The sequence below is a fragment of the Equus quagga genome, chromosome 4 (assembly GCF_021613505.1).
Source record: "Equus quagga isolate Etosha38 chromosome 4, UCLA_HA_Equagga_1.0, whole genome shotgun sequence".
NCBI lineage: Eukaryota > Metazoa > Chordata > Mammalia > Perissodactyla > Equidae > Equus > Equus quagga.
In genome coordinates this window covers 119,174,868-119,190,456 of record NC_060270.1, presented here as the reverse complement: position 1 = coordinate 119,190,456, position 15,589 = coordinate 119,174,868, and the positions used below count along the sequence as shown (strand labels likewise).

Here is a 15,589-nt window from a genome sequence, read left to right as displayed (position 1 = left end):
TTTAAAAATACAAGACAGAAAAGCAGAGAAGTGGGTATAAATGATTCAGTAACCTAAAGACGAATGGGAAGCCAGATAGTGGATAAAGAGAGAAAAGATGACAGAATTAAATGGGCCTTTAAAACATTCTCAGAAACAGGAAGAGGTTAATAATTAGAGAATGGAAAGAAAAGAAAAGGAAAAGTTCAGTTTGAAACAACAGGATAGCAGAAAAATCCTGTTAAGAACACAGGTTTTCCTGTAAATAAAATAAAATTCACTAATAATAAAAAGATCAAAGGAAAATACAAAGATAAATATTTGCAAGAGAGTGGGTATATGCACATGTTAATAAGCTCATCCACAAAGTTCAAATTTAGTATGAGATTTCAGTTTGGGGAAGGTGTAAAAGTAAAATGCCAGAGGAAGAAATTATCTATTTTTTTCACAGAAGAAAATATCATAGGTAGTAAAATCACACACACTTGGTTATGGTAGGTTTTACATAAGAAATCTATTACTAATTATTATGCATTACTTGAAGCAACACTATGTGAAAAGTCTTTTTATTAGAGCATTATGGTTTGTTATCATTACAATGCGGAATCTAGACCAGGAATTTGTAACTGAAGTGACACCCTTCCTGATTCCAAGACATTTGGAGATGGGAGGAGGTGGCGGCTTCTGGTGGCCACAACACTGGGAGGGATCCTTCAGCATTTAGCCAGCAGAGTCCAAGGATGCTCAGTGTCTTCCAAGGCAAAGCACACCCAGCCCAAACGCCAGAGGGGGGCCCTGACGAGAAACACTGCAAGGAGACAAAGAAGGCTGCTTGCTTGTCTTGTATATTTAGACAACAATCAGGTTCCTTTTTAAATTTAATTCTAGCGATAAATTAATTTGATTCTGAAAAACGATTTTGCATTCCAACTGATCTGCTTTAATTCAGAACTTAAAAACAGACCTATAGTTCTAATAAAGATATTTCAGTTATTCTATGGCTAAGACATTAACTATCCCTTGAGAAAGAAATGATGAAAGGGTGGAAAGGAGAATGTCATATGTTTAAAACAATAGCTTCACTAAGAATTCAGTTTTCAAAATAACACCTAGGGCAATGGTTAAGTTGAATGCATGCATTTGCATTATTTTACCACGAAATATGTCCATGCAATTTTTATATCCAGAGTTTCCAAAGGCAAAGCAATTAAGTTGAAGTTTACTTAAAATTAAGAAGGTCTATAAGGATTATAATGGCAATATACTTAAGTATTGTAATGGACTGAAACACAACAAGTAAGAGTTCACAATGATTCTGAAAAGGATACTAGGAAATCAACTCATTACTTTGAAAAAGAAGAAAAAATAAAACTGGTAAACAAAGGAAAGAATTAAGCACTTATTCTGCCTTCACCATGTAACTTACCCGATAGGGTAACCAAATAGAAGATGTGGGTAAGTTTCTCTTTAGAGATGTATTCCAATGGCTGCCAGCATCACAAAAAGACAATCGACAATCGGATCTTATGGGTCTCCTGACAGAAAAGCACACTACCACCTATGAAGCTGTTTTATAAATAAAAAAAAAAAAGAAGACAAAAGAAAGAAAGAAAATCAAACCTGAATTTGATCAAGCCCCTTGACCTAACTCCCAAATTTACAGGAAACACTGAACACAAAGAAAGATATTAAACCACACCACAGGAAAGAAGTAAAATCCAGACTCTGAGAAACTCAGTCCCATTTCTTCATGAAATAAATTTCAACAATGAAAAAAAAAGAGAGGGAATTTACAGATTAGAAGAGATATAATAAACCTATCAATCAAACACAGTGTGTCTACTTTATTTGGATAGTGATTCAAATAAGATGCAGGGAGGTAAGGTGGTTGTCTAGGACAGCTATGCGACATTTGTAAACTGGAACAATGACTGATTAAAGAACGTCAATAAAATTCTTAAACGAGTTAATGGCATTGTGGGTAAGTTAAAAGGAGTCCCTTATCTTTTGAAAATGCATACTGAAATCTGTTCTTTAAACAGGGGAGATGAAATGATATGGGAGGGCGAAAGAGACAGGGTTATAGATGAAACCAGATTGGTCAATGGGTTGCTAATTATTGAAATTGGGTGAAGGCTACACGAGGATTCACCATTCTTGGTTTACGTTCATATATGTTTCAAATTCTCCATAATAAAAAGTTAATTTAAAAAAATGAAGAAACTTCAGCAAGAGGGAAAAGTGATCATTTGCAACATGTTTATTTTAGGGTTTAAAAAAGAACAAAATGTTAGCATACAGGGCTAATCTTCCTCACCAAAAAAAAAAAAAAAAAAAAAGCCAAAATGAATATGTGGCATAGTCCTCTAATGGATATGGGGATATTAAGCATCTGGGATGATATAACAGAAATGTCTTTTAAAATTTTAAACAGACATTGTTGTAAATAAAGAAAATGTAAAGGTATGTTAGTTAAAACTGCCACTGAATTCACATAGATCACATGCATCTAAATCTGTGTTCCAACTTTTCAAATGCCAGATTTTTCCTCATTGTGATAGCAGATAAATTTACAACAAGCATATATATCACAAATCTAACAAATATTACCAATACCCTTAGAAACAAGTATGAAACAAAAATAAAATCATAAAGCCCAGGACTTATGGTGCCCTCTATATTTCGTTGTTGCTACTCTTTAAATTGAGAAGACTACAGAAGAAGCAATAGGAAGCCATAAAAAATATGTAGCCACAATCTTCTGAGATCGATTCTCTTGGGGATCCTGAATAAATGTATTCTTGACCTAGTAAGATTTAATGTGAAAAAATGATCCATTTGTAAAGAACTTATAAGACTGTAAATGGCAAAACAAACTACAAATAACCACCCTTAGAAAGGGAATGAATGGTGTTTATAAAAAGTGAGACGCATGGATGTAAAGGGAGGATCATCGTGATGATTTATAAGTAAAGGAAAATAAAATAAAAAGGTAACAAAATTCATGTTTCCCTAGGCCTTTCATTCAGACCAAAACATGTGGAGCTATACTCCCAAAAGCAATTTCAGACTAGAGACGTCTTTATGTTTCCCCAGACAAGCTGGGAGTTAAACAGAATGACAACGTATATTTGCTCTGGGACAGTGAAGTAGGAAAAAAACTTTGGAACGGCATAACTAGTCCAAACCCCTCCATAGAGGAAGACTAAACCTTGGACAACAAATGAACACAGCAATATTCCAATTCCTTTCAAAGTTCTGTTTGCTGCAAACCACCATGTTAAAACAATGATTATATATATACCAAGGACCAAACAGAGTGGACTGGGATTTTAAAAATTTAGTGACCCTAGGAGTTTGACCCTATTGCTACTACTCTTAAGGTTAATCAGCTCCTACTGAGCATCACATCCCAAACAGATGCTAAGAACAAGCTTATGCTGTTTATCTACACCCTCATGAAACCAACGAAATGTCGACAGAGAGAAAAACCTCAAAGCTTCAGAAGTTAACTTTAATACTGCATTTAGACAGGATGTTCGGCACAGATTGGATTCATAAAACTCCTTAGTTTCATCACTTTCAAATGAACTTTATAAGCCTAGCAGGTCCTCCTAGGAGCATTAGGTCTGTTTTGCTAAGTGGACCACCTCCTCTTCCAAAGAGACTCATAAGAAAAAAGCTAGGATCTGGGAATAATTTTTGTATAAATTCACATGTTTAGGAAAAAGTGCTTACATAAACTATGAAACTATACTTAAAAAAGTAAATTTAAGAGGGATCCAATAGAAAGCCAAATTTATGTAAAAAGCCAGATCTGGTACCAGTATTAAAAAATAATAAGAGCACATGTTGCCGAGAAATAAGCATTAAAATTCTCCTAAAATCTTACGTAATTGGGGCTTTTCTCCATAAAGCGAGAAATTCTTATCTCCAGAGAGATTTTTTCCAACTTCAAAGCAATTCATAAACATGGACTGCTTCACAATACCCCAGAGAAAAAAGCAGAGGTAGATTTAACGTTACTCCTTGGCCCACAGGAAAGCCATACACAAAGAACTACAAGGCACAGAACAAAGATCTGCCTTTCCCCTTATGATCATATTCAATCCCTGACCTTCTTCCTTACAAGGAAAGAGAAGAGGGCAAGAAAGCTGGCAACTTGGAGAATGCTCTCTGAAAAGAAAATACTTTTAAATGGTTAAAAAAAAAAAAAAAGTTGAAGAGCCTAGCACTCCCAAACCAAAGAAAGAACTTCTTCATCTGGACATTACTTGCCCGTTCTAAAACCCTCCAGGAACAGTATTTTGGCTTCTTCAGGAGACTATAATCAAACGAAGAGGATATACACATATTAAGCATGCACCTACAGATCCCGATCAACTCTGAATGCTTTTGCCAGATTTTTCATGCAGACTGTACAAATGCAAAACTGTTTACTTTCATATCAAAAGTAAGCCTAGCTTTATGTCCTTATGTCCGGATCTGTTATGTATATGTACTACGTAGGTGACATTCGGCAATTTTCTCAACAACTCTCAGATTCAGTTTTGAAATCTTAACAAGAATGATACTTACTTCATAGGGTTGTTTTAGGAGTTAAATAAGATTGTGTATTAACAGGTACTATATTATGGAATCCAGTACAGTGTCAGGCTGGGTGCTCAAGCATTTCCTCTTTTGTCTTTTGAAGTGAAAGTCACCTACTCATGGAAGTATAGATAGTTTGTGGCAGAGAAACTGATTTCTCACTGAATACCCATATGCTCCCTCACATCTTCCAGCCACCTTGCAGTTAGTTGAGGCCACGTGATTAAATCATATCTTACTTCCAGACCAAAGCACTTAAAAGCTGGCATATGACCCTCCAGCTCTCTTGCCTGGACACATGTTCCAAATGGCAGAGCTACAAGATGCAAGCAGCACAAATCGGAGTCAACGCATGGAAGCCCAGGAGAGACCCTGGACCTACAGTGAACTTCATGTGCGTGAGAGAAATAAACCTCTATATGTTCATAGTTTATAAGTCTTCCAGGTTTGTGTGACAACGCAACACAGCTTAGCACAATTTAATGTATCCTTTTATAGCCTAATTGCACTCAAATGCTGCAAGACAAAAAGCACAAACATAAAAATGGCAAGTCCTGTGTTTAAGTATTAAAGGATATCTTCCTTTCTGTGTAATTTTGTATATCTAGAATGAAGAGAATGATTAAAAGATAATATTTGATAGCAAAATGGAAAAGTAATCCAATATACACAAAACTTAGAAAGAAACTAATATTATAGTTTCACCACAAGGGAAAAGAAATCTAAAATCAAGAGTCTAAATTTTTTTCTAGTTCAGCATACAAGTTATACAACAAAAAAAGCAAAGATCCAAAAATAACAACTGAGAAACTGAAAACAGCTATTAGGAAACAGGTAAAAGAAAGGAAAGCAGAGCAAGACTTTAAAACACCCTTTTACCACGAGTAAAACAGCTGTAGTCATTAGTCACTGTAACGGAAGTAGTATTGGGCCACAATTGTTTATCCACATTTATGGAATGCCAAAAAGCTCTGAAAATAAAAAGTTTTTTTTAATAAGTTTACAGCAAAATAATCTGGCAGCAACACTAAACATGAACTAACCTGAAACTATTTGTAGTCTCTATTTATCCCACTTAATATGAATATTCATACATTTTTGGTGTAGAAATCTGAACGTGTTTGACTATGAAGATATGAAGTGGCCCAGATCCCACTGGGGGTGTTACACAGAATACAACAAAAACATCATATTCCCTTTCTAAAATCTGAAAATTTCTGCACTCTGAAACTCATCTGGCCCCAAGAGTTTCAAATAAAGGATTGTGGACTTGTAACAATAATGGATGTAAATAATCTCTGTATTGTCTTAATGATGAAAATAAAAACCAAATGAAGAGCATCGCTTTCAATCAATGTAAAATGGAATGCTGATGACTCTCCAATGGTATTTCTCCTGATGGTACTTCAATATTCCAAGAACACAGACACAACCTGCCTAAGGCTAGATCATGCGGGGGTGTAATTAACTAGAAGACATAAAAGAGATAAAAATACTGCTGTAAGCATTTCTAGCCTCAACAGACCACAATTTAGCAGGTATTCAAGGTAGCCATTCCTGTGGGTTCACATAAAAAGTCACACACGTATCAGATAATGTAAGGTAAATATAAATTATAGCGCAAGAGTAGAGGGAGGTGGGGACACCAGCTCTGAGGAAGGCCTAGGAGAATGTATCAAGCAGGCATCACTAACAAGACAGGAAAATGGTAATCAGCAAACTGTGCAAACACTGAAGAGGCAGGGTATCGGAACAAATATCTGCAGCAGGATTTCTCAACCTCAGCACCACTGACATTTTCGTCCAGATAATTCTTTGCTGTGGGAGGGTTGTCCTAGGCTTTGTAGGGTATTTTGCAGCATCCCTGACCTCCACCTACTTACTAAATGTCAGCAGCAGCCCCCTCCCCATCCAGTTGTGAAAAGCAAAGAGGTCTCCACGCATTGCCAACGGCCCCCTAGACCTGTGGGTGGGGGCGGGGGGTGGAGGTGGCAGGCTCAAGTTGGGAGGCAAAAATTAACCCCAGTTGAGAACCAGTGATCTAGAAGCAAAAGAAAGATTCTAAGTTTAAAGATGTTCCTTCTTCTGGATTCTAATAAAATGCAAATATGCTTCCTCATCAAAACTACTATGGGAAGAGAAAAAATCATTTTCTATTTCTCTAGATCTACAAGTGGTTTTATTACATATTTTAATCACAATTTTGTAAGAAGACAAGAATGGCAGATCAAGTTCTCCATTCTCATTCTGAATGCCCTTGCACTCTAAGCAAGAATGATTTGTTGATTTTCTTACAACTAAACATATCCAGCTGTTGTTACAGCAACTCATTCAAGGAGGAAATAAGGTACCAACTGGTTACCCACAGAAAGTAACAAAACAATCTGGGAGTCTTGCATGTAACGGCAAAGTAACCAGTATAACTTTTTTAAATGTACACACTTTTCACTCACTTTTTAATTAGATTATCCACACTGAATTTAATAGATCCCTAATAAAAATGTAACCTCTTTGGGGGGGGGGGAGAATACTGTTTTCAATCACATCATTCTTTTGGAAAAAGTTTTCAGTCACAACACTACTGAGTCCTTCTGCTACACTGGCATATAGGAAGGAAATAAACTTCCTTTTATAATAAAACCGGTAGTTAAATGCCTTTGAATAATCATATTAAAAATTACAATTATGAAAAAATTAAAGAATATATGGGATATTTAATAAATTTTCCCCAATCCAAAGTCACTGTTCTGCCTGGAATTTCTATTCCTGTCAATTTGACAGATTTCAATTTATTTATTAATTTAACAAATCTTCACAGGCAAAGCACTGTGTGAAGCAAGGGATACAAAAATGTATAAGACAATTTCCCTTTCAAAGGAACACTAACTCTTATAGAAGGTAGACAAGCAAGTAAATAATTAATAGTATACAGCATTTATACACTGAATTGTATTACAGCTGTGTTGAAGCAACTAATAACTTACTGAAAAGTAAAACATCATTTAAAATTATCAGTAATGTCTAAGTCTCAAGAAAAATCCTCACGATTTTTAGTACTAATGCTGATGCCAAAATTTAATACATTAATAAAAAACAATGAGAACTATTCATTGGTAGATGACCACAACAGGATGGGATGAAAAACAGCTTCAATCAGAGTAGCTCTGTATTTATCTATTTTACAAACCAAGCTTCTGATTAAGATTCAGTTTTTATAAAAAAGAAATTCTGGGAGTTTTTTTGAAGAGTTGAAAATAAAAGGACTAGACGATTAATGAGACACAATTTTGTTTTATAAAAAAGGGTACCTTCACATAGCACACACTCTTCAATAGAAACAGTAACATCAGCTGTATAAGTAAGAAAAAGCAATCTATATGTGTGGGAGTATTTAAAATCAAGTACTGTATAAGCACCCAACAAAGCTATGTAGACATCACGTGTTATTTTGATCATGACCTGCCTTCAAATATCAATTAGAAAAAGCTTCCAAAATCTCCCCTTAGATCACAGACAAGGAAACAATATTATGTTTGGGTAAGTGGTAAACTGTATCAATTCAGATTCTAAATTTTAAAAATATTGATATAACCTCTTTCTCAGCAAAATTGCAAATTCTTATAATGGGATATTTAAAAGGGGAAACATAACCGTCTCCCATTTAAAAATTTTTCCTTATAATTTACTGGACAGTCAGACCATTCTCTACTGAATTAAGTATCATTAACCTTATGCATATTCCTTTAAAGAGGATATACTATTTGTTCATCTTTGCCCAATGTTCTTAGGTTTATTTTCCTTTTTAACTCAAGTTCCAAGGAAATGCTTTTACTAACATCAACAAAACAACTGCTTGATCTGTTCTCAATAAATAGGTGCTAAATCGATTAAAACGAAATTATTCCTATAGCAGGATTACACTGGAGAAAATGCCAGCAAGAGTGAGGGCATGCTGCTAAACTGCCTCTCCTACCTTAATCATGCTGTGGTCACTTTACTAACCCAATTTACACTGGTACAAAACTAAAACATACTAACCCATCTAATTCTTGCAACAAACCTATGAAGGGGGGGTATCACTTTAAGCTCCCTTTTACAGCTAAGGAAACTGAAAGACAGAAATATTCCATAACTTGTCTAAGGTAACTTAGCTAAGAAGTGCCAGAGCAGGGATTTGAATCCAGACAGTCTGTCCAGCTCCAGTACCCATGCTTGTCAAACCTTAACATACATACAACTCACCTGGGAATCTTCCTGGAATTCAGATTCTGACTCAATACTTGTGCAGTGAGGGAGTCCAGATTCTGCATTTCTAATAATCTCACCTACGATGGAGATGCTGATGGTCTGAAGTTCACCTTTTCAGCAGCAAAGTTCTAGTCTACTCTAGAAAATGGTGGCAACCCTCAAAAGGAGGCAGAATTCAACCACAGTTAGACAATTAGGCTTATAAGTAAATCAGGGGTTGCCAATTTCTGGTTGAGAACTTAATTGCTTCTTTTATTGATTTTTTTTTTTAAAGAAGAAAGTTAAAATTTGCAAGCACTACAGCACCCACTTTCAGGTTTTGCAATACTAAAACTTGATAGTGTAACACCTCCCTCCAATAAGGCCTTTCTCACATCAAAAAACTATTTACGTATGACCCTGAATATCTACTTTAACCTAGATTCAATCTGAACATATCAAAGAATATTTTCAGACTGTTTATTTGTACTTTCTCATACGTGGAAAGAATTAGAGGTGGAGTTAAAAATCCACCACCTTTCTAAACTTTTGCCACCTGTACAAGTGGTAACTGTGAGAGGACAAGGACACCCTTTGGGAAACAGATGGAACATAAACACCTTAATAGGACATCACTCACTAATTCTCTCTAAAAACAGATAAGGAAATGCCCTAAACACAATTTCCCTTCATTCTCATTGGTGTATCAACTATTTATACCCTAATCTAGAATACAATTATGCAACGAGTATAAACTGAGGCCACTAAATATTATATTCCCATGTTTAGGATGCTTTGGCCTAAGGCATTCCAATACTTAAAAACTGAAATGCCATGAAAACATGGGAAATAACATTTCATCAAACTTTTATACTTTCAGGAAGAGAAATATCAATACTATCAAAATATATTCAAATATGTTTAAAGCCATATACTTAACTGAACAATTAGATCTATCGTAAGACCACCCTGGGTGCACACATGTTAGACATAGATAAATAATAACTAAAGAAAATTTTATTAATTAAACACAGGAAAGGATTTAAATGAGAAATCAATCTAGTGTCAGTTATTTTGGTTTTACTGAGTTTTCTTGTATTTCATTCAGTTTTTTCCTGAATGTACACAGATATACTTTACATTTCTTCCCTGAGGAAGAACTAAATGTCACACACTTTGACAAGCTCATAAAAATCATACTCAAACCTATAATGGAATTCTGATTAGCCACACATGAAAGTCAAAAGAATTAGGTTTCTGAGATTTCAGGCAATATGAATTCAAATATTCTAGAATTTATTAATATAGAACCCCATTTTGAATTATATCATAAATTATTAAGTTTAAACTGTATAATCACCATAAAGCTAAAATTCTGGCCATTGTGACTGTGAATTACAAGAACACTACAATCTGTCACATATCTGACATGAAGGTAAAGATACAATACAAATTCGGACTTAGCTGTCAAAAACCTAAAATGCCTCCAGTAAGCACTCAATACTCCAAATTCCTGCTCAAGAACAAGGACTGGATCTGCTCCCGCTCAAAAGAATCTGAAGACACGTACAACAAAACACACAAAAGTATCTGGATATTTTACATGAAAGGCAAGTAGAAGACGATTGTCCTCAAGCTAGTAAGGAACAATCTCTTTTAGTCCTCTACTAAGAACTCCTATTTACAGTTTTTCCTTAATCACACACACAGTCACAAAGAAACTCACGCACTGAAAGAACTAGAGAACCGAAAGACGTCATTCGCAACAGCTGACAGTCATCACAAGTTGTGACAAAGGAAAGCGCAGATGATGTATTATCTAATGCTATTGTCCACAAGCGAGCCCAAAGGTTCACTATTCCACTAGTCTAATCACTAAATATGAAATACTATTTCACGGACTGAAATGAAATCTGGTATATAAAGAGAAAAATTAAAACAACTGAAACTTTCTATCTTCTAGAGAGATTTTACTTCCTCTAAAATACTCCTCAGTGACCTTGTGGAACCATTTCTGGGCTAAACCTGTAGAGCATCCTCGTTCAGCAGCAGCAGCACTGAGCTATGGCTCTAAGGGCATTCAACACAGGTCCACTGGGCTCTAGATTTATGCGCATATACTAGTTTGCGCCATTTGCAGAAAATCAACAGAAACCTTTAAAAATGTTTGACCTTACATGCAATTTTAAAACTTAATAAGAGTTTTGAACTGATAGATCTTCACATCTTTTATAATGGGAAATATCAGAATACACTCTGCAAGTTAAGCAATTCTTTCAGAGAACAAATTTAACTTCACCTCCCTAAATGGCTACAGATTTGACACAGATTAGAAGCCTGGAAGGAAATACTTTATTCTCCAAAGCAGTGCTGTTCAATTGAAATACAACACAAGTCACATATGTAATCTTAAATTTTCTAATAACCACAATTAAAATGGTAAAAAAATAAAATTAATCTTAAAACATATTTTATGTAACCCAACATATCCAAAATATTATCATTTCCACGTATTTTTTTAAAAAAATCAATAAGATATGTTACATACTTTTCTTTGTACTAAGTGTTCAAAATCTGACATGTATTTTACAATTACAGCACATCTCATCTTGTACTACAACTGAAATGGCCAATAGCCACAAGTGGCTGGTGGCTACGTTATTACATTACTGGACAGTGCAGCTCTTAAGTAATACTGTGAGATATGACATACCACTATCTGATTAAAACTAGTTTACATTCATGTTTCCTTTTTGAACTGAAATGGCTGATTACAATTATGAGCAAAACTGTTAATTCACTGGATAAATCAGGATGAGATCACCTTATCTGAGGATCTGGTTAACACACACAATAAGAAGCAATTGGATTATACCCTATTATAGCTCAAGTAGAATTCAGAGATAGGTCTGTTCATCACAAGTGAACACAACTTGTACCAAAAATACAAGCTAAAACAAGAAAACAATTTCATATCAAACCTAACACTGACTTATTTCTAGCAGCCTTTCTCTTTCTTGAGCACACATCTCTACCCAAATTATCTATAAGACTTTTGCTAAGTTTGATGAATTCTAGAAGCCAAAAGTCACTTGAAAAACAGAGCACTAAGTCAGATGAATTGAAAAAAAATATTTCAGGGAATAAATTATCAACCGGTTACTTATAACACATTTTATACCAACCAACAATCTTAAATTATTCTACATGAGTGTCACTGAAATGAATTCTTCCAACAAATTCCAATTCATCTACTGCTTTTCACATATATATTTTGAGTAATAAAATTACTAAGAATTTTTCCAAGTAATTAGGACATCTGATTAAAATGTAAATAATTCCAACAATGCATTCTCCAGAAAACAACTAAAACCATTAGCTTAGCACATAAAATCTGTCCTTAAGGCAAGTGACTGAATAAATCAAGCAAACAACCATACTCCTGTTTACTGCATTTACATTTTGTAACACCACATTCAGCAATTTCTAAATTTGGAAGGTCAGTTCAGATTGCACACAAGCAGTAACTTTAAAGCTTAGCAAAATTTTAGAAGTTTCTGCAATGTACTTCTGAATAAACACACCTATGGAAATATTACAACAGAAAAAAATCAGCACCATTCATACGACCTAAGAAACACAAAATCAGAACACTCATAAGTCCAAAATGTATGATAAATGCTAAAAAGTATTTTTTCTCCCAAATTTATTTAATTCATCTTAGACAATTTTTAATCCACGTGCAAAGCTAAAAAGCAGCAAATGTCGCCTCTTCTGCAACACACATATCCAAAGATGATACATCAATCTCTTGATAATTTTCCACAATTTGAAATTAAAACAACGAAATTTGTTCCTTACCTGCAGTTAGGAGGAGGATCCAGGGTTATTTCAGCTAGCTCCTTCTGAATTCTGTTAGTGAAATGAGAACAGACAAAAAGGATTTGAGATAGTCTACAGAACAACCGGGGAATTACACTGCCCTCTACCACCATGCAGTTAAATGCAAGGCTGCCTGTGCCTTCAGTAATGCTAACATGGCTGCTTCCTCTTTGTTCTCAGAGGCATAACCCAAATCCCTTAACAGAAACTTTGCAGCTTTTTTTCTCACTTGCTACTGTAAATAAGTAAGACATTTACACTTGATTTGAGAAATAGTCCTCCACCAGCACTCAGTAAAGGATATACAATCTATTTGAAAACACTTTTTACCAAAGAAATTCTCTTTTCAAGCTTATATGCAAATGAGACAAGAAGGGAGGAGGGAAAGCACTAGAGTATTTGACCATGACTTCAAGTCACTTTTCCAGAGGTAAGAATTAACAAGCTACTGCAAGAGCGCATTGATACTTCTGACAACACTTTATCTGTCCAAAACAAGTTTAAAATTTTACAAATATCTCTACCAGTGAAAAACTTCCAAAGAACTCTGGCATTCTTATTTAACCATATCTGTTTTCCCTGATCTTAAGTACAGCACTTAAATTTAATAAACTTGGGTGGAAAGGAGATAATAAGATATATTATATAGCCTTGAATTAAGAGGAAAAAAAGCAGTTCTCTGATTTTATTCAAATTTAAAATGCTTTCAAAACTGAAGATGTGTCTAATATGTTCCTCGACAAGCTTACAACAAATTGAGAGGATTTTAAATTACTTCAAAGACGGCTGTTATTTAATAAAATATTCTCAAGTCATTAATACTTGGTTATTGATACATTAGCGGTGGAAATCTATAGAAAAATAGGAGTATTTCTCAATCACTACAGAATGCCAACATTTCATCACTTTTTATATTTTCTTTTTCCTCTGGTTGTGAGCAATAAAAATCAACAAAATGTCAATATTGGCTAATGCTGTAGATACAGTTAATGTATGATTACTAGAATTCACGGATATTCCACTATTACTACCACTGACAGAGTCCCATTGATTGAATCTTTTATTTACCATCACAGATGATATAAATCAACAGGAAACAAATGATCTTTCACTTATAGCCAACAAAATGTTTCTCCTGCTGCTGAGTATTGATGTGTCAGGCATATCCACATGTTTGAGAGTGAAGAGGCACAAGGACAAGAAAAGTTTTCAATGGGCAAGTACCACCTAAAATTGTAAATGCCTACTTTTCAGTTTTATTTGCCCTCACACGTACACAGAGGAGTAACCATAATTTAACTACAAAAAGTAATACCTAGGATGCATGGCTTAAAGTCACATTTGTAAAACTGAAAGCCAATTTGGAGCCCAATTTTGAAACCTCCTTCAAATATAGCCAAGGCCTCGAATTTACAAATTTTCTAGAGAACATGATCATTTCTGATCATTAAATTACACGAAGAGAGGTGCTGCTGATCTCTAGAAGTGTCAATTTCAATGAAGAAGAGAATGACTCATAAAAAGGAAACACCCTCAATGCACCAGCTAATTTGGGTTCATCAGGTTTTCCTTGCCAACTCTTTAAACCATCTGTCAGAATTTATAGTCCAGCCTCTACTCAAGGACACTCTTACCAAAGTTACCAAAGTACAGAATAAGTTTGCTTAAAAGTATAATTCCCTAGGAAGGCAGCTTATATACCACCCAAAGAACAACAGTTCATTCGAGTACCAATAAAACTGATCATGAAGCAAACATTTTTGAACCACCGCTAATGATGTAAAACCAACAAAATTGCCCAATCATTTGGAAGACAACCTGACAACGTGCTTACTCCTCGTTTTACACATTACCTTTTAGCACTAGTGGATAACTTAGCAGTGGTTTTGCTAGAGAGTTTGGTGTTTTTCTTCTGCTGGGTGGCAGAAGGTTTTCTTTCTTCTTGTTCCTCAGGCTCTGGAGCGGCTGGGTCTCGCTGGTCCGCATCTGAACTACCACTGCTGGTGCTGGGGCTCTCATCATCGGACCTCTGCCTATCACTGGACATCTTGGTGAAGTTATTTCTTGAAAAACTTTGAGAGAGAAAAAGTGGAAAGAAGGGAAATGTTAAGCCTAAGAAATAAACCCACAGCGTTCTCTTAATATTCACGTAAAATCTTATTGTAATGAAAATGTTTCAGAAGTGTTCACACGTATTTCATTGTACAGCAAGGTTACAGGGGAGGTGATGTGTCCCACAACGCCAGCGTCCAGGGATTTACCGAACTCAAGTTAGAAAACCCACTGACATTTTTTTCCATCCCTTGGACAATCTATCAATTGTCTACTTTCTCAGAAGGCATGAAACAGATTTGCCAGGGAACTTAGGCAACGAGCATTAATAACATATGACACGCTGTAAATAACAGATCTCGCTGAAAAATGTTAAAAAGTCACTAATAACGTCTAAATATTTACACACTACCATTGGTCAAAGCTACCAAATTCCCTTTCCGAGAGGAAAACATACCCTGTTAATCGCCCATATGCTTATTTAAGGCGGCGATTCCTCCTCTGTGCATGTAAGCCTTTAAATACAACACTTAGCAATTTAAAAATCAACTAACAAGCTGCTCCAGCCGTTTCCACGGCCAGCAGCGAAGATCCATCCGGCCAAGCCCGAGCTGCCACCCTGGGAAAAGCCCAATCCAAACTGCACCTTCTGCAAAGCTCCCAATGCCATCAGGGGTCCTCGCGCAATTTTTACATCACGGACCGACATTTTGTCCAGAAGCACGAAAAAGCCAAGCCGAGGGAAAACAAACAAACAAACAAAGCCCCAAGAAGTGCAACAAATTTCCGCGCCGCGGAGGCGAGCCGCGGCCGGCGGCGGCGGCCACGCAGCTCCGCGGCCCTTTGTGGGGAGGGCCGC

General features: G+C 35.7%; 1 protein-coding gene across 2 annotated transcripts in view; it reads right to left on the bottom strand.

Annotated features, from left to right (window-relative positions):
• The window catches only part of UBE2E3 (ubiquitin conjugating enzyme E2 E3), an 88,642-nt gene that overhangs the window by 71,901 nt on the left and 1,152 nt on the right, over positions 1-15,589 (bottom strand). Inside the window, exons 1-3 of one of the 2 annotated variants that reach the window (XM_046659897.1) lie at positions 15,377-15,472; positions 14,532-14,750; positions 12,658-12,708 (exon numbers count right to left, since the gene is read on the bottom strand). In XM_046659897.1, the coding sequence (XP_046515853.1) occupies positions 12,658-12,708; positions 14,532-14,725 (245 nt within the window). In that variant the 5' untranslated portion in view covers positions 14,726-14,750; positions 15,377-15,472. Of the gene's footprint in view, positions 1-12,657; positions 12,709-14,531; positions 14,751-15,376; positions 15,473-15,589 lie in introns of those variants that run through there. The other variant, XM_046659896.1, reaches the window with a different exon arrangement.